The 22,992-nt window shown below is 40.7% G+C and overlaps 1 protein-coding gene and 1 long non-coding RNA gene across 2 annotated transcripts in view; one reads left to right on the top strand and one right to left on the bottom strand.

The window, feature by feature from the left end:
- Positions 1 to 2,856, bottom strand: part of LOC148146757 (uncharacterized) — a 41,656-nt gene extending 38,800 nt beyond the window's left edge. Inside the window, exon 1 of the long non-coding RNA XR_015760438.1 lies at positions 2,821 to 2,856. This is a non-coding gene — a long non-coding RNA (uncharacterized LOC148146757). The remainder of the gene's footprint in view (positions 1 to 2,820) is intronic.
- The window catches only part of znf277 (zinc finger protein 277), a 74,921-nt gene that overhangs the window by 50,576 nt on the left and 1,353 nt on the right, over positions 1 to 22,992 (top strand). The window contains exons 8-11 of the mRNA XM_043709521.2: positions 3,275 to 3,342; positions 5,477 to 5,573; positions 10,341 to 10,383; positions 12,001 to 12,175. Of these exons, the coding sequence (XP_043565456.2) occupies positions 3,275 to 3,342; positions 5,477 to 5,573; positions 10,341 to 10,383; positions 12,001 to 12,175 (383 nt within the window). The remainder of the gene's footprint in view (positions 1 to 3,274; positions 3,343 to 5,476; positions 5,574 to 10,340; positions 10,384 to 12,000; positions 12,176 to 22,992) is intronic.

The following is a 22,992-nucleotide window of genomic DNA, read 5'->3' as shown; positions in this document are numbered from 1 at the left end:
TGTTTTACTCAGAGTAATAATGGCGTGGAATGCACTGCCTGCAACAATAGTAGACTTGCCAACTTTAAGGGCATTTAAATGGTCGTTGGATAGGCATATGGACGAGCATGGAATAGTGTAGGTTAGATGGACTTCAGATTGGTTCCACAGGTCGGTGCAACATCGAGGGCCAAATGGCCTGTACTGCACTGTAACGTTCTACGCTCTATACGAATTAAGTTCCCTTCTATCTTTTGTTAGTTTCTGAGCTTGTAAAGACCCAGCTTCAATATGGCTGAATACTGAGGCCTCACAGGCAAAATGTCCCCGCATTAGCGTGCTGTTTTTAGATAAATTGAAGACAGTCACGGAATATTGCGGTTATCCAATAATTATTAATACTGTTAAGGCATGGAGGGCACTGTGGCACAGGGAGGGTAATACATCCAAAATGTCCTTTCTTACCCCCATAGCTGATATATTGGGTTTTCAGCCGGGGGTAATGGACCCCAGATTTAAGTTCTGGGCAGCTTAGGAAATCTCCTGTTTGAGCGATTTATTTGCAGGTGAAATAATGATGTCCTTTGAGCAAATAATCCGTAAATATGGTTTAGCTACCAGAAACCTTTTCCACTTTTTTCAGGTCAGGGATTTTATTCAAAAAGGGACCATGCACTTAACCAATCCCTGCACATCTGTTATGGAGAAGAGGGTGCTTTCATGCTCAAAAGTACTCTCTCTATTAGAACTCTTTATCATATGTTACGGGGTGATGTTTCAAAAGACATTGAACGGCTTTGTTGGGTGTGGGAGAGAGAATTTGGGTATGAGATCACTATGGAGATATGCGGGGTGGGGGGGATTTGCAAGAATGTGGGAAAGATTTTGATCTGTAATAGGACCCATGCCATGCAGCTAAAGATTTTGCACAGGGTCCATCTGGCCCCAGACCATGTCTCAAAATTTAAAATGGGAGTATCTTCATTGTGTCCAAAGTATAAAGCAAGCATTGGCAGGCTCCGTACATAATGGAGTGCTGTGGCACGCATTATAGAGGGTCTTGGGGTGCCGATATTAAGATGGACCCTATCTCCCTCTTTTGGACCCACCCAATATATCTTCTTTGGATGCTCATGTGGAAAAAAAAATTAATATTCTCGCGTTTTGTGCAAGGAAAAATATTCTAATGTGTTGGATCTCTGAAAGCCCCCCCGGGTCTGATGGGTTGGTATAGGTTTACCATGGAATATATTCCTTTGGACGTTTTTACAAATATAGTACACCGGAAAACTGAAAATTTTTATAGGATATAGCAACCCTTTCTGGACTCTTTGGATATAGATTTTTCTGAAATTTTAACTAGGGCTTTTGTATCGCTATGACGGTCTGATCTAGTGTGCTTGATGTCTTTGAAGGAAGAATTTCGAATAAATTTGTGTGTAATACCTAGGGCTGTTGGAGGTCAGGTGCTAATGTTTTGTTGTGTTGAGCTGTTTGATTTATTTATTTACTTATTTATCACCTTTATTTATCTGCCTGTTTTGCACATGAGTATAGTTGTGTTTTGTTTATGGTTTTTTTTCTCTTGTGCTGTTATATACATATAATGTTTTTTTTTCTCTTGTCAGTTTGTTAGTATTGTAATTTCTTTTGTAATTTTATTTAAAAATCTTTATTTTAATAAAAATATCTATTTTAAAAAGCCATGGAACGTTTGGAACTATTTAAATTTGCTTGATAAGTCTGTAGTGGCATTGAGAGCTGCTTTTTCAGATGTTTATGATTAACAGTTTGCTCACTTCACTTCAACTGTCTCATATTTTAGAAGATGCTTTTTGCTTATGATCGGTTCAAAATCAATAGTGATCAAACATTATTGCAAGTGTGTTTCCGTGTACTTAGTAAATTTAAGTATACTCTTGATTACTACTCAGCTATTACATTTTTAAATTTTCATTGTTCTAACAAGCTCATTATAAATCCTTGTTTTATTATCAAAATTTCTCTCACCACATATAATTGCTGTACCACAAAATGAAGCCATTAATTATAAGTCTGATTTTGATTCTGTCATTCAGTACAAGTTTTATTTTAAACTCTAATTCAGAAGGATAATGGTTTGTTCAATCTCTCTCTCTTTTAGTAAAACTGTTGTCTTCGTAGCACAATATTGAAACCTTGCTGAAACCCTAGAAATAAGTATACCATGGAAGTCAGAGAGAAAATGCTCATTGATTACTTCAGATTAACTCCTCCTGGAGCAAGAAGTTCACTGATTATTATTTTAGCATTTTTATGCACTTGGAACTATATTGAAATCTTGCAATATAAGAATCCTTTTCCCCCTCTAAAAAGAAAAGCTATAAATTAATATTATTACAATATGAAGACCTCTGAAGAAATAACATACTTCAAATCAGACTGATTATCCTTCCCTTACAGCAAACTGTCCTGTTCTACTTCCAATGTATGTTTTAAATTAACAATCTTTCAAGTTTAAATTGTTCATTCATTTCAACAGCCTTTTTTTTGCTTTCACCTGCTTTCATATGCAGGTGATGAGTTCTATATTTTGTTTATCTTCAGTTAATAAGAATTATGAATTCCACTCCAATCAAATTTTTGATTTGAGCTTGTAATGCTCAGAAGCTAATTTTGTTTTCTGTTAACACGTTTATGATTTTTAGAAGAAAGAAACTCCTCTACTTGGTGCACTACAAATCACAATGAAAGTTGACCCAACATCTATCACTAGCCCCATTTTTGATCCCCAAAATTATGTTTCCTATATATGTACATATAGATTGAATCACATTTTCTGCCAAGACATGTTATACTTACATTAGTAGTCAGCCTCAGCAGTGAAAATGCCCTGGAGTTTAAGACATGTCCACTCTTGGAATCCGATGACATTTCAAAATGTGATTACCCATACTAGTAGTTCACTTTTGTACTCTTCATCCTGTTTTTGATGGGGTTATTTGAGGCTTCAAAGGAAATCATATGCTTGCATCTGCAGATAAAGTAAACCTGAGCTGACATTTCTTTTCAAAATAATTTCCTGTACTATCGAATATGTTTCCATTTATTATATAAAGTGATATGAAGAAAGAATATATGACAAAAGATTTCAATTGGAAGTTCAATAGCTGGGTAACTCATTGAGTAACTTAGAATGGACTCTGGCACTGTGACTTAAAACTCAAGCAACCAAGTATAGCATTTGACCAAATGAACAAAAGACTTTTCGTATTTCCTCAAAGCTGTGAAAACTATTGTTTAATTTGACTCTCAGGAACTTGGAAAGAACTGGGAGGAAGTTCAATCTGAAGATGACAGAGAAATGATAGAAGAGCAAGATGAGTAAGTAGTTTAAAGGCTTCAAATTTCTACCATTTTCAATTTGTGCATATTTTCTGTGAGAAAGTTGCCTTTGTTTTTGGAAATGTATCAAAGAAATCTGGAGGAAATTACAATGCACTAATGCAGTCGCGTGATTCAAGTTAAGTCATACATTGCAATAATGAAAAGTTGGCAGTTTTGTGATTCAAATTGCGTCAGACACCACATGACAGAAGAAATAGCATTTTATAATTTCCATCTGCAGCCTTACTCAGTCCATTTATTTTCCACGTTATTAAGAGTATTTTTTTAATTTAGTTACCCTTGTGTTCAGATATTTTCTTGAGGAGAAAGCAATGTGAAATAGTAATTAATTTGCAACTATTAACTCATTCCTCTCTTTCATCAGTCAATGGAGGAAAAGGTAATCAGTGGTGTAAGCTGTTGTCTACTCTTGTTTACACCATGCTACATCATGGGACAGAATGCATCCAAGTTCTTGCACTTGGAAAACTGATGGAATGTTGACAGGCCCTGACAATAAAATTCACTATTTATTAACTGCCATATATGCTCAGTATTACTGACACAATGATAAGTTTGATTTGTTTTGTGAATTTCTTTTATTTTCCATGTTTATATCTTGGAGAGCATTTTGTATTTATGTAAGAAGAATTTTTCATTGCACTAGCATGCTGCCAATGACAAACATAAACAATAAGATCGAACTCCACCCTTCATAATTTGTACCTTAAATTTGTATCTAGTCGGTTCTTAGAATATAACATCACAAGGAGTAACATAAAGTGATTTTGAAATGATTCATAAGCCATTTATTGAGAGTTGGGCAGTTTACTGTAAATTAATTTAATTCAGTAACAATGGAGAATTTGATAGTACAATGCAGCTACCTAGTTTCCGCTACCGTTAATTGTACACTTGATTACAGACAGTTTTTTGATGAAATTCATATAATGCACTTAACACTTAAAAATTGCACTATTACCTTTGATTTTACCAAACCCTTGAAATTTTAATTTGGGAAAGATCAAGGCTTTGAATGGTCAGGAAGCCCACTTCTAATTGCTAAATCTCTGCTCTGCTCTTTTATTTAAATTAGTTAATTTGCCCATTTCTAATTAACCACATTACTGTGGGTTTAGATTCGTATGTCGGCCAGACCAGGTCAGAATGGTAGATTTTTCCTTCTCTAAAGGACGTTAGTGACCCGGATAGGTTTTTGCAACATTCAACAGTTGTTATATGGTTGCCTTTAAGATAGCTTTTTATTCCAGGAGTTGCTTTATTGAATTCCACATTCAACATCTCTCACAGTGGGATTTGAATTCATGTCTCCACAACATTCACCTGTGGTTCTGCATTGCTAGTCCAGTGACTACCCCTTTGTTCAACCTTTGAATACAGTGGTCCCTTTACAAGATGTTAACTGTGGAAGATTGAACAAAGATGGTGAAGCGAGATAAAGTTGAATGTCGAAAAGAGATCTCTTGTTCTGAGTGTTTATCAGTTAGCATGGTATGCCACTACTGTTAGCTGTCAATTGTCATCCCAAATCTAAATGTTATTTAAATCCTGGTGGAGGAACACTTAGGTTGCTTCTGTGTAGCTCTTAGTCATTTTCTGTGGACCAGTCATAATGATTCCTTGAGTGAAATCAAGATTATCTTCACAGGAACTATGGATACTGTAAATCAGAGACAAAAATATAAATTGCTGGAAACGTTCCAACGAGTCCTGGAACGTTAACTCTGATTTCTTTCCACACATGCTGCCAGACCTGCTGAGGTTTTCTAGCAATTTCTGTTTTTGTCCCTTATTGTCACAAGTGCTCATTGTGCACCGTTGGGTTCCTGCAGTCACTATGAACATAATGTGCATTCCTTGCTCCGACAATAACATAGTCAACCAAGTGCCAGTATTTGGACCATTGATATTGCCACAAATTCTTGTGCTTGTCTTGCTAGTGTTGGTTATGAGAAGGCTATATTCTTTTATATTGAATTCAAACTCGTTTAGGACCTGTAAGTGTCACCTTTCATTTGTAAAGCATTTGGCTATTTTTGTAATATTTAAGAGGAACATTTAAGAACAGGAACAAGCTATTATAAATATTTCTGATGATTTATTTTTACAGTGATTGGTCAGATTGGCAAGATCATCCAGTATGTGTTGTTTGCCTCTTCTGTGAGAAAGCAAAAGATACAACTGAAAAACTGGAAATTCACATGAAGGTAAAACTCAGTAAAATAAAACCATGAAATGTGTAACTTATCCACTGAGCAGTCAACAAACAAAATAGCTTACATAATATGTGCCTTGATTTTCATATTTTATTAAAAGCACCACATACCTTAAAAGGATTTTATAACATTCTCTTAATGAAATTACCTGAGAGCTAACAAAAGCTTAATATTTGTCGTTTTTAAATCAAATAAACACTTTTGGGGCAGAAACGTATAAATGTGCTATAGTGATCTTGTCTAATTACATATACAAATAGGCTACTGTATTTCCTTGTTGAAAAGAAAAACACTTCCAGCTTTCATTATTATTCCTTTCAATGAATTGATGTCATTGAAGTCATTTGTATCTTGTTAACTTTCAGCTTTTATTGTCAACAAGTGTGGCACTGGAAAAGCAACAGCAGGTCAGGCAGCATCCGAGGAGCAGGAGAGTTGATGTTTCGGGCATAAACCCTTTATCAGGAATATCTGACCCACTGTGCTTTTCCAGTGCCACACGTTTTGACTCTAACCTCCAACATTTGCAGTCCTCACTTTCTCTTTCTCAGCTTTTATTGGGCATATAAACTTCTAAAGGTTCTCTTTATTTGTCCTTAATATCTCTGCTGCAGACTTCTTCTGATTAGAAAGCATATCATGCAACTTGCTCTTCAGTCACGTAATCCAATGTATATCACTAACAGTAACATTTAGAGGGAGTTATTTTCCAAAATCCCATCCATAATTAGAAAGCTTAGGCAGTGACACCCTTACCAAAATCCTGAACCAATCAGGACTTCCTTTACTGTAAGGGCCTTTGCTAACTACTGCTTCCTCTCCAAACATATGCAAGGAAACCAAGGCCATAATCCATGTCAAAGTTCACTTCATGCCCCAGTTAGAGAGAACTATAGTACAGAAGGTGTACATTCTTGTTATCAAGTTTTGCTCCTTATTACTGCTGTATAGAAAATGGCATTCTGCCATCTGGAATTATGATATGAGCAACACATTCTCCTAGTAGAGGGAGAGGGCCTATAATGCCACTTCCCCTTCTGAAATCTAGCCTTTAACAGTTCAGTTAGCAACAACCTCCAGAGAGAATCTTCACTTTAATCTTTGGTCTTCCTATTTTCTAGTCATCCTATTTCAGGTTCATCATTTCATTTTCTAGTGTTGTAACAGCAGACACCATTTAAAATTTTCTCACAGCAAAAGCAAGCTCCCCCTTGATGTTGAGAATCCTGCTGGTAGCCTGATATTCTCACTGAATGACCCAGTCCAGGGAGTTGGGAAAAGGGTCACATGGACATAGAAGTAGGTGGAAGTCTAACACCAATGGAGCTTCCCTAACCCTACCTCAAACCCCACCCCCTTCCCATCAAAATAATAACTGCATCCCTGCGAGGGAAACAAAAATTAGCATATCCAGACCATACCCGCTCAAGTGCCACACGTGTGACTACCTGAAAATACAGTAAGGAAAATTTGTTGTTTAAAAGATTTGTGGAGAGTGTAATTGTTGGTAAGAGTATTTGAAAAAGACTTTGTTTTAAGAGTTTTCATCAATTGTGACCCCCTGGCCTGTTAGCAGTACACCAGCAAAATTGGTAAAATTATACAGCACAGAAAAACGCTATTCAGCACATCAAGCCTGTACCAAGTCTTGAGACTACCTACTCAAACAAAAGCAGCAAAAGATGCTGGAAACCTGCAATACAAACAAAAAGTGTTAGAGAAATTCAGCAGGTGTGATCGTATCTGTGGCTTGAGAAACAGTTGCCATAATGTAATCATTGCCCAGCTGCAGAGACCAAGAGAAAATAGACAATGACATTTGTCATGATTGGAACCAGTTGGACCTTATTGACTATGAGATTCTTGATTGAGGTTGTTAACCTCAGCCAATCGGCAAGCCCAGGGTGACCAATACAAACAGGGAATTAGGGTGCTGGGGACAAAATAAGCACTACCGCAAATAAAAAAAAAAGAAAAGAAAAAAAACAGAGGATCGTATATTGGGTGTGGGCGTTTGCACAAGAAAAAAAAAACAAACAGGGAATTATTTCTCCCTCCAACTCTATTTTGATTTAGTCCCTACCCTCCCCCTCACTGTTTTGATCACACAGCACTGCCCTTTGATGTGAAGGGCAGTGTTTGTCACTGGCCACCCGGGTGTATTCCTATCTTCCTGGTGGTGGAATTTGAATAAAGATTGGTGCACTTTGTGTCTTTCACTGTGTCTCACACCTGCGCACACACACACCATGGGTGCTGGGGAAAAAAATAAGCACTACCGCACTTAGGTGGTAGTGTAAAAAAAAAGGGAGTGTCCACAAAGAAAAAAAAAAGAAAAATAAAAAGGAAGAAAAAAAAAACAAACAGGGAATTCACAACATGGGTGCTGGGGAAAATATAAACACTACTGCAAGTTAGTCGGTAAGGAAAGAAAATATATATATATAATCAGGAGATTAGAATCTCCTCAGTTAAGGGGACTGACTCTTTTTAAAAAAAATGAACAGAGAATTCTGAATTTTCTCTTTTCAGGGACTGACTCCAGCTGGCTGGCTAGTATGCATATGTAAATAAAGGATGACTTGGTGACAGAATGCTAGCACCTGTGCAGTTATTTCAGATGCAAAGTAGAACACAGAATTCTTCCAAGGCGAGAAGTAAATTACTCTCAAGAAAAGATAATGTTTTTTCTGTCTGGAAAGTTTAGAGGGGACTGAATAGCTTTGAGACACCAGGCACATTAAGGTGCCTGGTGATTTCCCAGAAATGGCCAAAATGGGTTTGATTTGGTTGGTCAGTTGAAAAGGAACTCTGGAAAGTTGCATCATCAGGACTGTGGTGACCCAAGAAAAAGAGATTTCAGAGAGGTGTGCCGACGAAAATGATGCCCCCATAAAACTTGAAAGTGAACGCTGTTGTTGGAAAGGATTCCAGGCCTAATGTGTAAAGTAAATAGAGACTATTTAAAGTCATTTATACTTTTATTTGTAACTTCATTTGCCTGTCAATTCATGTTGATTTACTTTCATTTAAAGGAAAAAGGTGACAAAATATGGAATCTTGTTGGTAATTTCTTCATTTGGGTGTCATTCAATGAATTTGGGTATTTTAGTTTATGGACCCCAACATAGATCAAATAGTAGCTTATGGGCATGAAGCTGAATGGCCTATCAATAGGAGAAAAATATATACCACGAGAAAACTAAAATAGAAATACATAAATGGGTAAAATATAATTAAAGGAGCTTACAATTTGAGATGTGTATTAGTATTCAATTCCATCCCCACTATAAAATTTGAATATCATTACAAAACTATCACTTAATTTATAAAAGCATTCTGTAAAATTGTTACGTATCTAGAATATCAATATTAATAACATTCAAGATATTTTGAAAAGGCTGGCAGATTGGGAGGGGGTAGAGAGGATTTAATTAATAGTATTATGAATTACTTTTGAATTACTTTCTTTTAAGATTTAAGTCCACCTGAGTAGTGGAATGAAAGGTTCTCATGAGGATGTGGCAAATAGACCTTGTTCAGTTTCAACCTAGTTTCTTTTGCAGCTTCAAATACTTCCAAATAATTGTCCATAAATTCTTAACAAAACTGGGCGTCTAATCAGGAAGGAGCGGCGCTTCGAAAGCTAGTGTTTCCAATTAAACCTATTGGACTATAACCTGGTGTTGTGTGATTTTTAACTTTGTGCACCCCAGTCCAACACCGGCATCTCTAAATCATAAACTCTTGGTCATCTTGTGCAGTAATAGAAATGTATCATTACTTCTAAATCACAACATCTTGCATTTGAAATACTGGTGCAAAGAATTCTATTTAATTACTTGAAAACATCGTTAATTTAAGGATTTGAGAATTGTTCGGGTCATGACATTTTAATTCCTCTGGGCAAGCTGTGCCACAGGTCAGTAAGTGCAGCCCAAGTAGGTTATTTCACATTATTATTTTTCATTTACATCTTCCAGAAAGTGTTTGATACTAGGAAAGAATTGCCTGCACATTAGCTTGGAAAAATAATGCCAAATGAATATGCACAAGTGAACTGTATTTTAGAACAACAGTTTTCGGGCAGAAAGGAGAAGAACATAAATGGATAACACAAAGGACTGAAAAAGTCTCTTCATTTCTTCCTGTTATTTTTACAAGATCTGAAAGCCAGTACCAGTGACAGAACAAAGTAGAGAACACTATTCACTGAGAATTCAAGGATTGCATGGATTTTGTTACTCCTTAGGATGCAAGGCATCCACAAAACAGTCATAGTCCCATATTCAAAAATAACAAATCAAGCGTCTTTAAAAATTATGCAATTTAAAAAATTCTTGTCAGAAATTATCTGTTTCTTGCCCGACAGATTCTGACAGACTTGATTAGCTTCTCCACAACTTTGTGCTGTCATTTTATTTTGTATCAGAACTTCTGTCCTTTTGAAATGTTAGACCTATGTTTGTGCATGTGCTTAATGTCATATTATATTATTTTTCTAAGGTTCATTAATAACCTTGTAGCTGGCTCCTTCATTTTGATACAGCAAACTATATGTTAATTGAGGTGTGATATATCTGCATGCTGAAAAAGATTTCAAATATTTGTTGTGACTATCAAGGCAGTTAAAAATATAGCAGCCAATACACTGCTTTCCCCCCATTCTTTTCACCTTGTCATGCCAGAATGTTATTAATGCAATTTTATTGTTAGCATTGTTGATATTGACATTAAACTGCCTGCCCTATTTTGTAGGTAGCCCATCAATTTGACTTTCCAAAATTGAAGTCTGAAATGGGTATGTATGGTTTTAGATCTATTATATTTACAAAAAATGTTCTTGATATTATTTGGTTATATTTTCTGCAATAGCTTTATTGACATTGTTATGTTGATGTAATGTCTTCAAACGTAGGATACACATTTCCACCCACAATCTTCCCATACGGAATTCCTGACATCAAATGTAGGCATTTAGCGATTCTCAACAATGAAAGAGGAGATCAGTTGGCCGCAATGCTCCAGCAATTTTTCTATTAGCCTAGAATGGAGGTTCTCAAAGCATTATCTTTTGTAGCAGCTAAAGACTTTCTGGCTGAAAAATAGAAGAATAAACAAAAATTGCAAAGGATAAATATTCAATTTAAAATTAGACTGATAAAATCCTTCTTTGCAATCTATTTTAACTGTGTAAACCAGCAATCTGTGATAAAGAGAAGTATGTGTGAGATGTTGGGTGGTGACTCATTGAAGTCTGTGAATAATTTATAGTTCAGTGGGGTTTAACAGGAGAATGAAAGAAGTCCAGAAGAAATATTTGCTCCATGCAGCTGAGAACAGTTAGAATTCTGAGAAACTTGGGGACTGTATTTTCTTGGTGAAGCTAGCTATCAGCAAAAATAATGCAATTGTACCTGCAAGTAGGTGCTGGAGTGCAGTTTCATGCATCTCGTGGAATATCATCCTAAGAAAGGAGGGTGAAGTACATGATCAGGCTTTCAGGAAGTCTGTGATGGAATGGTTTTTGAGGGAATTTTGAAGCTTGATCTCCAAAAGAGAAGAAATTGAATCTCAGGTGGAATTTTGTCCATGATTCATTCATGTCTGCGAGGTTGCTGATAAAGGAGGTTAAAAATGTGTTCGTGGAAAAGCGCAGCAGGTCAGGCAGCATCAAAGGAACAGGTTGCTGATAAATCCATGGAATCTGTCTTGACTGAATATGTTTCTTCTTTTGGGGGGTATTAGCTAGTTTATGTATTTATGTCTGGTTAATTCTGGATGTTAGAGTAAGTTGTATATTGTTGCTTTGTAATACTGTTCTAAATTTATATTAGTAAATTTTGTGTTTGTTTGTTCAAAACCATAGAATCATGTTTCTTTACTCTCTTCGTACCTGGATCTTACATCTTGTTAACATTTTCTTCTGAAAAATTACTGCTCCCTGGCGCAATTGTAATGTAGATTTGGCAATCTGATCCACAAGACTGATAATATTTACAGAGATACAAATTTCCCAGTGTCTAACTCCAAGGATTGCACAGAAATATTTCTCCTCATTTTAAGACTCATACTATAAAAACAAACGAGTCAATAGTGGCAAAGTATTGATAGTGGGTAGTTTAAATACTAAGCTACAGAAACTGTGACCTCCACCCCACCGAATAACGCCATTTTATAAGTTGATAAGCTTAATCTCCAAAATTCTGAGGGAAGCTATACAAAATAACATCTCAAATCTAAGAACACTATGAAACTAATTTGATGAGTCACTTGGTCTTTTCCTATAATTGATTTTCACATGTTTACTGCTATTTTGAGGTGCATTATAACATTCTGTGACAATTTGGAGCTCGCATGTATTTTATCCTGAATACACTGAAAAAAGGTTGTTTTTTTTTCCCTCTATATTTCGCAGGTTTAAATTTCTACCAACAGGTAAAATTAGTAAATTTTATCAGAAGAGAAATTCACCAGTGCCGATGCAATAAGTGTGGGGAAGCATTTAGCTCAAAAGCAGATGTTGTCAGCCATATGACTGAGACAAACCACATTATGTCAATGCTAGACAAATCTGCCTGGGATCAACCACAGTAAGTGTTAAATTCAAGTAGTTTAATTAGTTTCAAATACTGTGAATATATTTTCCCTATTGTTACCATATACTTAGTGCTGTTTGTTACCTGTATGTTAGTATACTGAATTTCTAATTTAAGGGTGTGTTATTATCGTGGCAATGCTATTGCTTGTTGATCCAGAGGCTGGAAATGTAAATTTAAATTCAGTTAATGAAATAAAAACTTAATTAGATGAGTAAAGGTGGTCATGAAATTATTAGATTGTTGTACAATCCTACCAGATTTATGCTCTGATGTAGAAGGGATGACACCTCTACATATGAGATGGAGGTTTGGGGATGAAGATAAAAGCATGGAAGGGTAAGAGTAACACAAGGTGGGAGTTTGGGATCATCAACAGCAATCGCCTGGTTTCCATGGGGTGTGGAAATATGCCTGGGGCAAGGGGTTAAATGGGGAGATCAATACCTAGAGCGAGGGATCAGTGGGAATGTGGGGATGGTCAAAGCTGACAAGATTGAAAGGAGGGCTACCAAGAAGGCAATGTGTACATTTTGAGCTTTTACCAAGGGTAATAAGCTGAGCCTGAATCTTTCTGTATGAAGTGTGACTACTGTTTCCTCCCACTGGGATACAAATAACAAGTGTACAATGGTGATGAAGATAGCTACAATCATACCTGAATGGGAGTGTTAAGTACTTTGCTCTGTGTGAGAGGGGGTGTCATTTTTGAACGATGTGAGGCCCTTCAAAGCATCATAACATTACACATACGCCCATACAATAGAGGTGGAAGACTCTTAGGAACACTACCTGACCTGTGTGAACTTTAGGCAGTGCACTACAAATCCTTGATCCAAGCAATCTTCACCACACCTTGCAGCATCAGAGATAACAGATAATGATTATGATGAGTAAACAACATATTACAGTCTGGAAAGATGCGTCCTAATTGTCCAAATTGCCAGCATCTTCCCAGTTCTCATAGTCCTCGGGCTTTGAAGGAGTTCTTTGGGTTTCTCGAATCCTTAAGTTTATTTTTTCATTTCTTGACAGGAAGCACAGAGCAATTAGTTCACAAATAATATGGTATCTGTGTTTATTGGTTAAAAACAACAACGTACAGTAACTGGTGAAGGAAAATAAAGTGGCTTCCTTCAGTCTCTAGATATTTTAGCAACGACACACACACGCACACATCACCTGCCCTTTTTGGCAGTTTGAAAGTTTCTGCCACCAATGTGCTCACCCACAAGCTGTTTAGCTCCCCGGGAGTCAATTTGATAATTGTTGGTGGGTCAGTGGCTTTTGCCACCCACAACTGGTTACAACTCTATAATCAACAACTTGTTTTTGGCTGAATCGCACTTTGTCACAGACCCCTGGAGTTTCTTCTTAATCTTCCCCACTGCTTGCAAAGCAAGAGTGTTAACACACTCGCGGAGTTTCAGTAGCTTGTTTTTCAAAAGTGCAATAATTCTTTCCTTTATTTTGAAAAACAGCCCTATTCCTAGTTCAATGTGCATTCAACAATAAAGAAAAACCTAAAGATACCTTTTTTACAATTTAAATGAAGTTATTATTTGCTGAAACTATAGGCTTAAACTTCCCTGGAATTGGTTTCTGGTCTCTGACAGTCCTCAAACAGTAATATTCCTTCCTTGATCACCTGTAGAAACATGGCAGTGGTATGTTCACCAGCATGTGCTCCTGACTGTAATCTTACCAAGCTATCCACTTAGGTGTCATCAGTATCTGAGCTGGTGGAGAGTGCAGAAGGCAGCCTGTAAGAAATCTGTGGCTTCTTGCGCCAAGGTAGAGGAAGAGAATGTGTTTCAGGGCTGATGAGCACCACCACAACAGTGCAAATATCATTAGTACCTGGAGGAGACAAAAGAGAGAATATGTCACCAACAAAGGTGCATCTTCAGAGTGCATTCATAGTGGTGGTAATGGGACAGTAGCACAGCAAATGGGCAATGTTCCTCACTTGGTCGTTAGGACATGGAGGTTTTGGCATCATGGTTTGAACAGTCACAGTCCTCACCAGCCAGGATTCTGTACTCATAGGAAGTGAGGAGCCAAATGTCGGATACCCCACCCGATATCTTGGCTGTCTCCTCTCATTTATAGGCAATTTTCTCCTGGATGAAACATAAGGAGGGATTGAGTGTGATGAAAATGACTGGCACAACTGTTCATGCTGGTGGGGGACAGGTGATGTGATGATCCAAGTGAGTGAGTAGGCACTGCACATGCCATGCAGGATTAGTTACTGTGGGGGCAATTTAGTGGCTGAGAGTGACAAAAGGAAGATGTTTCATGTGAGAGTGGTAGATTGTAAGTCTTGGTGGGAGGTATGTACACAAAGAGCAGGAAGTGGTGCATAGGTAATGATGTGAGTTTGAGAAGATCGCATGAGAAAACTCACTAGGCCTCACCGAGAGACACCCCTCTAATCAACTCGTCAAAATGACGCTTAGTTGATTTCTAGGAAGATTCAGCCCTTTGAGATTTTTTAAAAATTCATTCAGGATGCTAGGGCAGTGTTTATCACCCATCTCAAATTATCCAGGGGGCAGTTAAGAGTCATTGCTGTGCGTCTGGAGTCACATTTTGTTCAGATCAGGTAAGGATGGCATTAGTGAACAAGTTGGGTTTTTCCAACAATTGACAGTTGTTTCACGGTCACCATTCAAACCATAATTCAAGATTTTTGTTTGCCTCAAATTCCACTGTCTGCTATGATGCAATTTGAATCCGGGTCCCCAGAATGTTGCCTGGATCCCTGGATTAACACTCGAGTGATAATACCACTAGACCATCGTCTCACCTGTGATTGCAGAGTGGACAAATAATTGTGCAGCAACTAGACAATTCAAGGTATCTGAGAAAGACATGATAGATTGGAAATCTCCACATAGGCAGGCACTTGAGAATAAATGAGCAAAGCATAACATGGCCACAGTTGGAAGTCAAAGTTGCAAAACATGCAAGGCAAATCGCCAGAATGAACTCTCAGCTTCTCGTATCTCTGAATCATCAACCTGAAACAAACAAGCAAGATAAGCATTGCAGATTTCAGCGCCAGCCCTGGATGATGTCAACGTGTGTGACAGGAAACAATTTGGCATTGTGACCAAACAAACCAAAATTACACAGTGGCTCCTAACTAAATTTTGTAACAAATAAATTTTAAAAATTTTAAAAATAAAAACATAAGAAATCAGAGCCAATCAGTAGGCCATGCGGACCCTTAAGCCTTCCCCAACAAGGTGTTAGTGAAACTGCATCTTGTGCACCATGTAGATTACCTTATGAGGAAAGGCTAGATAGGCTAGGCCTGTATCCTCGAGTTCAGAAGAATCCGGGGTCACTTGATTGAAAATAAAATCCTAAGGGCACTTAATCATGAAGATGTTAAAAGGAAATTTCCTAGTGTGAGAGGATCTGGAACTACACAAAGCAATATATATTTTCATCTGGGATGTGATCAGATTATGTAGCATTGGCTATGTTGTTATTGAAGTTTGATTGCAAAACATATGATGAGTTGGTTTAACCAGCCTTTGTTTGGTTGTTGGATGTCCCTCTGAACAAGTCATTCAAGAATAGCATGAAGAAAAAGACCAGATGATCTACTTTCATACTCATCCTTGCACATCAACTATAACTAAATCTAGAGTATTGTAAATCTACAATTTAACCCAGAAATGAGATGCGGTCCAAACTGGAAACAAAGAATTGTGATAAAGAGGAAGTAATAGAAAACATTGTGGAGTAACAATTTGAAAAAACGGCAGAAGTGAAAATTATAATTATAGTTAGACCTATAAACTTTGGGGTCGTACTTAAGACTTTAGTGACTGAGGCTAATGCTGAATGATCACTTGAAAGGCCAGGATTTGGATTAGAAAGTAAACATGACAGGAAGTTATTTGGATGGAACTGAGAAATAAGAAAAGGATGATCACCTTATTGGGATTGTATTATAGACCCCTTAATAGTCAGAGGGAAATTGAGAAACAAACTTGTAAGGAGATCTCAGCTATCTGTAAGAATAATAGGGTGGTTATGGTAGGGGATTTTAACTTTGCAAACATAGACTGGGACTGCCATAGTGTTAAGGGTTTAGATGGAGAGGAATTTAAGTGTGTACAAGAAACTTTCTGATTCAGAATGTGGATGTACCTTCTAGAGAAGGTGCAAAACTTGACCTACTCTTGAGAAATACGGCAAGGGAATTGATTGAGGTGTCAGTGGGGGAGCACTTTGGGGCCAGCGACAATAAGTCTATTAGATTTAAAATAGTGATGGAAAAGGATAGACCAGATTTAACAGTTGAAGTTCTAAATTGGAGAAAGGCCAATTTTGACAGCCGACTTTCGAAAGCTGTTTGGGGGCAGATGTTTGCAGGTAAAGGGACGGCTGGAAAATGGGAAACCATCAGAAATGAGATCATGAGAATCCAGAGAAAGTATATTCCTGTTAGGATGAAAGGAAAGGCTGGTAGGTATAGGGAATGCTGGATGACTAAAGAAATTGGGGGTTTGGTTAAGAAAAAGAAGGTAGCATGTACCAGGTACAGACCGGATAGACCAAGTGAATCCTTAGAAGACTATAAAGGAAGTAGGCGTATACTTAAGAGGGAAATCAGGAGGGCAAAAAGGGGACATGAGATAGCTTTGGGCAAATAGAATTAAGGAGAATCCAAAGGGTTTTTACAAGTACATTAAGGACAAAAGGGTAACTAGGGAGAGATTAGAGCCCCTCAAAGATCAGCAAGGCGGCCTTTGAGTGGAGCCACAGAAAATGGGGGAGATACTAAATGAGTATTTACTGTGGAAAAGGATATGGAAGATATAGACTGTAGGGAAATAGATGGTGACACTTTGTAAAATGTCCAGATAACAGAGAAGGAAGTGCTGGATGTCTTGAAACAGGTAAAGGTGGATAAATCCCCAGGACCTGATCAGGTGTAACAGAGAACTCTGTGTGGGAAGCGAGAGAAGTGATTACTGGGCCTCTTGCTGAGCTATTTGTATCATCGATAGTCACAGGTGAGGTGCCAGAAGACTGGAGGTTGGTTAACGTGATGCCACTGTTTAAGGGTGGTAAGGACAAGCCAGGGAACTACAGACCAATGAGCCTGATGTCGGTGGTGGGCAAGTTGTTGGAAGGAATCCTGAGGGACAGGATGTACATCTATTTGGAAGGCAAGGACTGATTAGGGATAGTAAACATGGCTTTGTGCCTGGGAAATCATGACTCTCAAACTTGATTGAGTTTTTTGAAGTAGTAACAAAGAGGATTAATGATGGCAGAGTGGTAGATGTGATCTATGTTAGATTCTCTGCAGTGTGGAAACAAACCCTTCGGCCCGACAAATCCACACCAACCCTCCGAAGAGTAACCCAACCAGACCCATTTTCCTCTGGCTAATGCACCTAACAATATGGGCAATTTAGCTTTGCCAATTCACCTGACCTACACGTCTTTGTACTGTGGGAGGAAACCGGAGCACCCAGAGGAAACCCACGCAGACACAAGGAGAATGTGCAAACTCCACACAGCCAGTCACTCAAGGCTGGAATTGAACCTATGACCCTGGTGCTGTGAGGCAGTAGTGCTAACCACTGAGCCACTGTGCTGCCCTTCAGTAAAGCGTTCGACAAGGTTCCCCATTAGAGACTGATTAGCAAGGTTAGATCTCATGGAATACAGGGAGAACTGGCCATTTGGATACAGAACTGGCTCAAAGGTAGGAGACAGAGGGTGGTGGTGGAGGGTTGTTTTTCAGACTGGAGACCTGTGACCAGTGGAGTGCCACAAGGATCGGTGGATCCACTACTTTTTGTCATTTACATAAATGATTTGGATGCGAGCATAATAGGTTCAGTTAGTAAGTTTGAAGATGACACCAAAATTGGAGGTGTAGTGGACAGCGAAGAGGGATACCTCAGATTACAACAAGATCTTCACCAGATGGGCCAAATGGCTGAGAAGTGGCAGATGGAGTTTAATTCAGATAAATGCGAGGTGCTGCATTTTGGGAAAGCAAATCTTAGCAGGACTTATTAACTTAATGGTAAGGTCCTAAGGAGTGTTGCTGAACAAAGAGACCTTGGAGTGCAGGTTCATAGCTCCTTGAAAGTGGAGTCACTGGTAGATAAGAGAGTGAAGAAGGCGTTGGGTGTGCTTTCCTTTATTGGTCAGAGTATTGAGTACAGGAGTTGGGAGGACATGTAGCGGCTATACAGGACTTTGGTTAGTCCACTGTTGGAATATTGCGTGCAATTCTGGTCTCCTTCCTATCGGAAAGATGTTGTGAAACTTGAAAGGGTTCAGAAAAGATTTACAAGGATGTTGCTGATGTTGGAGGATTTGAGCTATAGGGAGAGGCTGAACAGGCTGGGGCATTTTTCCCTGGAGTGTCGGAGGCTGAGGGGTAACCTTATAGAGGTTTACAAAATTATGAGGGGCATGGATAGGGTAAATAGGCAAAGTCTTTTCCCTGGGGTCAGGGAGTCCAGAACTAGAGGGCATAGGTTTAGGGTGAGAGGGGAAAGATATAAAAGAGACCTAAGGGGCAACGTTTTCACGCAGAGGGTAGTACGTGTATGGAATGAGCTGCCAGAGGAAGTGGTGGAGGCTGGTACAATTGCAACATTTAAAAGGTATTTGGATGGGTATATGAATAGGAAGGGTTTGGAGGGATATGGGCCGGGTGCTGGCAGGTGGGACTAGATTGGGTTGGGATATTTGGTCGGCATGGACGAGTTGGACCGTAGGGTCTGTTTCCATGCTGTACATCTCTATGACTGTATGACAGATCTGGCCCAAGACAATTCTGACCAATGTATCAGAATCCTTAGAGGAAAGTACATGTCTTTCTGACAGCTTACAAAAATTTGAAGATAGCATTTGACAATTTCATGTAAAAGGTGGAGGATTTTTTAGGGCATGTAATCATGAGATATTTGTTCTTCCACACAAGTCATGTCCAGCAGAACAAAACAAGAAAGAAATCAATTCCCATTAATGGCACTGTTCTTACAGAATGGTTAAATTGAAGGAATGCTCCAGTGACTTGATTGTATTCAAATAATCCAAGAGTTCTGTACTAATTTTCTTGTTGCTATGATGTTTCAGTTATTCATTAATTCCATGATTAAATAAACTCAGCAATGAACGCAAATTAGCTATACTAAATTAAACTGAACATTTCATGCCTCATGTTTTACAGATATGTGTATATTTTATATGTTAAGTATTGAGCTACTTCCAAATGATACAAGTTAAGATGTATAGCTACAGTGGTGACAGACTCTCATAGATGTGAGAACATGGAACAGTACAGCCCATAATGTTATGCCGAGCATTTATCTTAATCTAAGATCAACCTAACTTACACACACACTTCCATTTACTGTCATTCATGTGCTCATCCAGCAGTCGCTGAAGTGGCCCTAACATCTCTGACTCTACTACCACAGCTGACAGTGCATTCCATGTACTCACCATTCTGTGTAAAGAACCCAACTCTGACATCTCCCCTATACCTTCCTCCAATCACCATAAAATTATGACCCCTCGTCCCAGCCATTTCTGCTCTGGGAAAAGGTCTCTGGCTATGTACTCTCATTATCTATGCCTCTGACTACCTTGTACACCTGTATCAAGTCACTCTTCCTCGTCGTCCTCCACCTCGTCGTCCTCCTCCTCGTCGTCGTCGTCCTCCTCGTCGTCGTCGTCCTCCTCCTCCTCCTCGTCGTCGTCCTCCTCCTCCTCCTCGTCCTCCTCGTCCTCCTCCTCCTCGTCCTCCTCCTCCTCCTCCTCGTCCTCCTCCTCCTCCTCGTCCTCCTCCTCCTCCTCGTCGTCGCCCTCCTCGTCGTCGTCGTCGTCGTCCTCCTCCTCCTCCTCCTCGTCCTCCTCCTCCTCCTCGTCGTCGCCCTCCTCGTCGTCGTCGTCGTCGTCGTCGTCCTCCTCCTCCTCCTCCTCCTCGTCCTCCTCCTCCTCGTCCTCCTCCTCCTCCTCGTCCTCCTCCTCCTCCTCGTCCTCCTCCTCCTCGTCGTCCTCCTCCTCCTCGTCCTCCTCCTCCTCCTCGTCGTCCTCCTCCTCCTCGTCCTCCTCCTCCTCCTCGTCGTCCTCCTCCTCCTCCTCGTCGTCGTCGTCGTCGTCCTCCTCGTCGTCGTCCTCCTCCTCCTCGTCCTCGTCCTCCTCCTCCTCCTCGTCCTCCTCCTCCTCCTCGTCGTCCTCCTCCTCCTCATCGTCCTCCTCCTCCTCCTCGTCGTCCTCCTCCTCCTCGTCGTCGTCCTCCTCCTCCTCGTCGTCCTCCTCCTCCTCGTCGTCCTCCTCCTCCTCCTCGTCCTCCTCCTCCTCCTCGTCGTCCTCCTCCTCCTCCTCCTCGTCCTCCTCCTCCTCCTCCTCCTCCTCCTCCTCCTCGTCCTCCTCGTCCTCCTCGTCCTCCTCCTCCTCCTCCTCGTCCTCCTCCTCGTCCTCCTCCTCGTCCTCCTCCTCGTCCTCCTCCTCGTCCTCCTCCTCCTCGTCCTCCTCCTCGTCCTCCTCCTCCTCGTCGTCCTCCTCGTCCTCCTCCTCGTCCTCCTCCTCGTCGTCGTCCTCCTCCTCCTCCTCGTCGTCCTCCTCCTCCTCGTCGTCCTCCTCCTCCTCGTCCTCCTCCTCCTCGTCCTCCTCCTCCTCGTCCTCGTCCTCCTCGTCCTCCTCCTCCTCGTTGTCGTCGTCCTCCTCCTCCTCCTCCTCCTCCTCCTCCTCCTCGTCCTCGTCCTCGTCCTCGTCCTCGTCCTCGTCCTCGTCCTCGTCCTCGTCCTCGTCCTCCTCGTCCTTCTCCTCCTCGTCCTCCTCGTCCTCCTCGTCCTTCTCCTCCTCCTCGTCCTCCTCCTCCTCCTCGTCCTCCTCCTCCTCCTCGTCCTCCTCCTCGTCCTCCTCCTCCTCCTCCTCCTCCTCGTCCTCCTCGTCCTCCTCCTCCTCCTCGTCCTCCTCCTCCTCCTCCTCCTCCTCCTCCTCCTCCTCGTCGTCGTCGTCGTCGTCGTCGTCATCGTCCTCCTCCTCCTCCTCCTCCTCCTCCTCCTCCTCCTCCTCCTCCTCCTCCTCCTCCTCCTCCTCCTCCTCCTCCTCGTGGTCCTCCTCCTCCTCCTCCTCGTGGTCCTCCTCCTCCTCCTCCTCGTGGTCCTCCTCCTCCTCCTCCTCGTGGTCCTCCTCCTCCTCCTCCTCGTGGTCCTCCTCCTCGTCCTGGGCGGCACGGTAGCACAGTGGTTAGCACTGCTGCTTCACAGCGCCAGAGACCCGGGTTCAATTCCCGCCTCAGGCGACTCTCTGTGTGGAGTTTGCACATTCTCCCCGTGTCTGCGTGGGTTTCCTCCGGGTACTCCGGTTTCCTCCCACAATCCAAAAAAAAATGTGCAGGGGTTAGGTGAATTGGCCATGCTAAATTGCCCGTAGTGTTAGGTGAAGGGGTAAATGTAGGAGAATGGGTCTGGGTGGGTTACGCTTCGGCGGGTCGGTGTGGACTTGTTGGGCCGAAGGGCCTGTTTCCACACTGTAAGTAATCTAATCTAATAATGTCCTCCTCGTCCTCGTCGTCCTCCTCCTCGTCCTCGTCCTCCTCCTCGTCCTCGTCCTCGTCCTCGTCCTCGTCCTCCTCCTCGTCCTCGTGAAAAGCCCTAGCTCACTCAGCCTCTGTTCATAAAGCAAGCACTCCAATCCAGACAGCATCCTGGTAAGTCTCCTCTGCATCCTCTCTGATGCATCCAAATCCTTCCTACAATGAGGCGACCAAAACTAGACATACTATTCCAAGAGTGGTTTAACCAGGGTTTTATAGAGCTGCAGAAAGACCTCACAGCTCTTAAACTCAATTCCCCTGTTAACGAAACCCAAAACACAATACGCCCTTTTAACAACCCGATCAAACTTTGGTGGTAACTTTAAGGATCTATGGACAAGGACCCCAATATCCCGCTGTTCCTCCAAAATACCAGGAATCCTTTCTTTAACCCTGTATTCAGCATTCAAATTAAACCTTCCAAAATGAATCACTTTGCATTTATCCAGGTTGAACTCCATCTTCTACTTCACAGCCCAGCTCTGCATCCTGTCAATGTCTTGTTGTAACCTGCAGCAGCCCTCTACACTATCTACAGCACCACCAACGTTTGTGTCATCGGCAAACCTACTAACCCACTCTTCCACTTTTTCATCCAAGTAACTTATAAAAATTGCAAAGAGCAGAGGCCCAAGAACAGATCCCTGCAGGACACCACTGGCTATCAAACTCCAGGTGGAGTACTTTCCATCCACTACCACTCGCTGTCTTCTTTTGGGCAGCCAATACTGTATCCAGATAGCCATATTTCCCTCTATCCCATAACTCCTAACTTTCTGAATGAGCCTAACATGGGGAATCTTATCAACTGCCTTACTGAAATCCACATACACTATATCCACTGATCGACCTTCATCAACTTGTCTCGTCACATCCTCAAAGAACTCAATAAGGCTTGTGAGGCATGACCTGCCCCTCACAAAGCAAAGCCATGCTGACTATCTTTAATCAAACTATGTTTTTCCAAATAGTCATAAATTCTATCTGAGTCCTTTCCTGTACCTTGCTTACCACAGATATAAGACTAACGAGTCTGTAATTCCCAGGCATTTCCCTATTCCCCTTCTTGAACAGAGGAACAACATTCGCCTACTCCCTAAGTTATTTCAGAGAATTTCAAAATTCTCTGAAAAAACTACTTTGTTAACCATATATTGTTCACAGTTGTTAATTTTGCACATCTTGGTTTAATGTCAATTCATGCAACCAT

The sequence above is a fragment of the Chiloscyllium plagiosum genome, unplaced genomic scaffold (assembly GCF_037043375.1).
Source record: "Chiloscyllium plagiosum isolate Xiang-an unplaced genomic scaffold, Cpla_swu_hap1 HiC_scaffold_19, whole genome shotgun sequence".
In the NCBI taxonomy this organism is placed as follows: Eukaryota; Metazoa; Chordata; class Chondrichthyes; order Orectolobiformes; family Hemiscylliidae; genus Chiloscyllium; species Chiloscyllium plagiosum.
The sequence above is the reverse complement of the archived record's forward strand: the minus strand, read 5'-3'. Positions and strand labels throughout refer to the sequence as shown.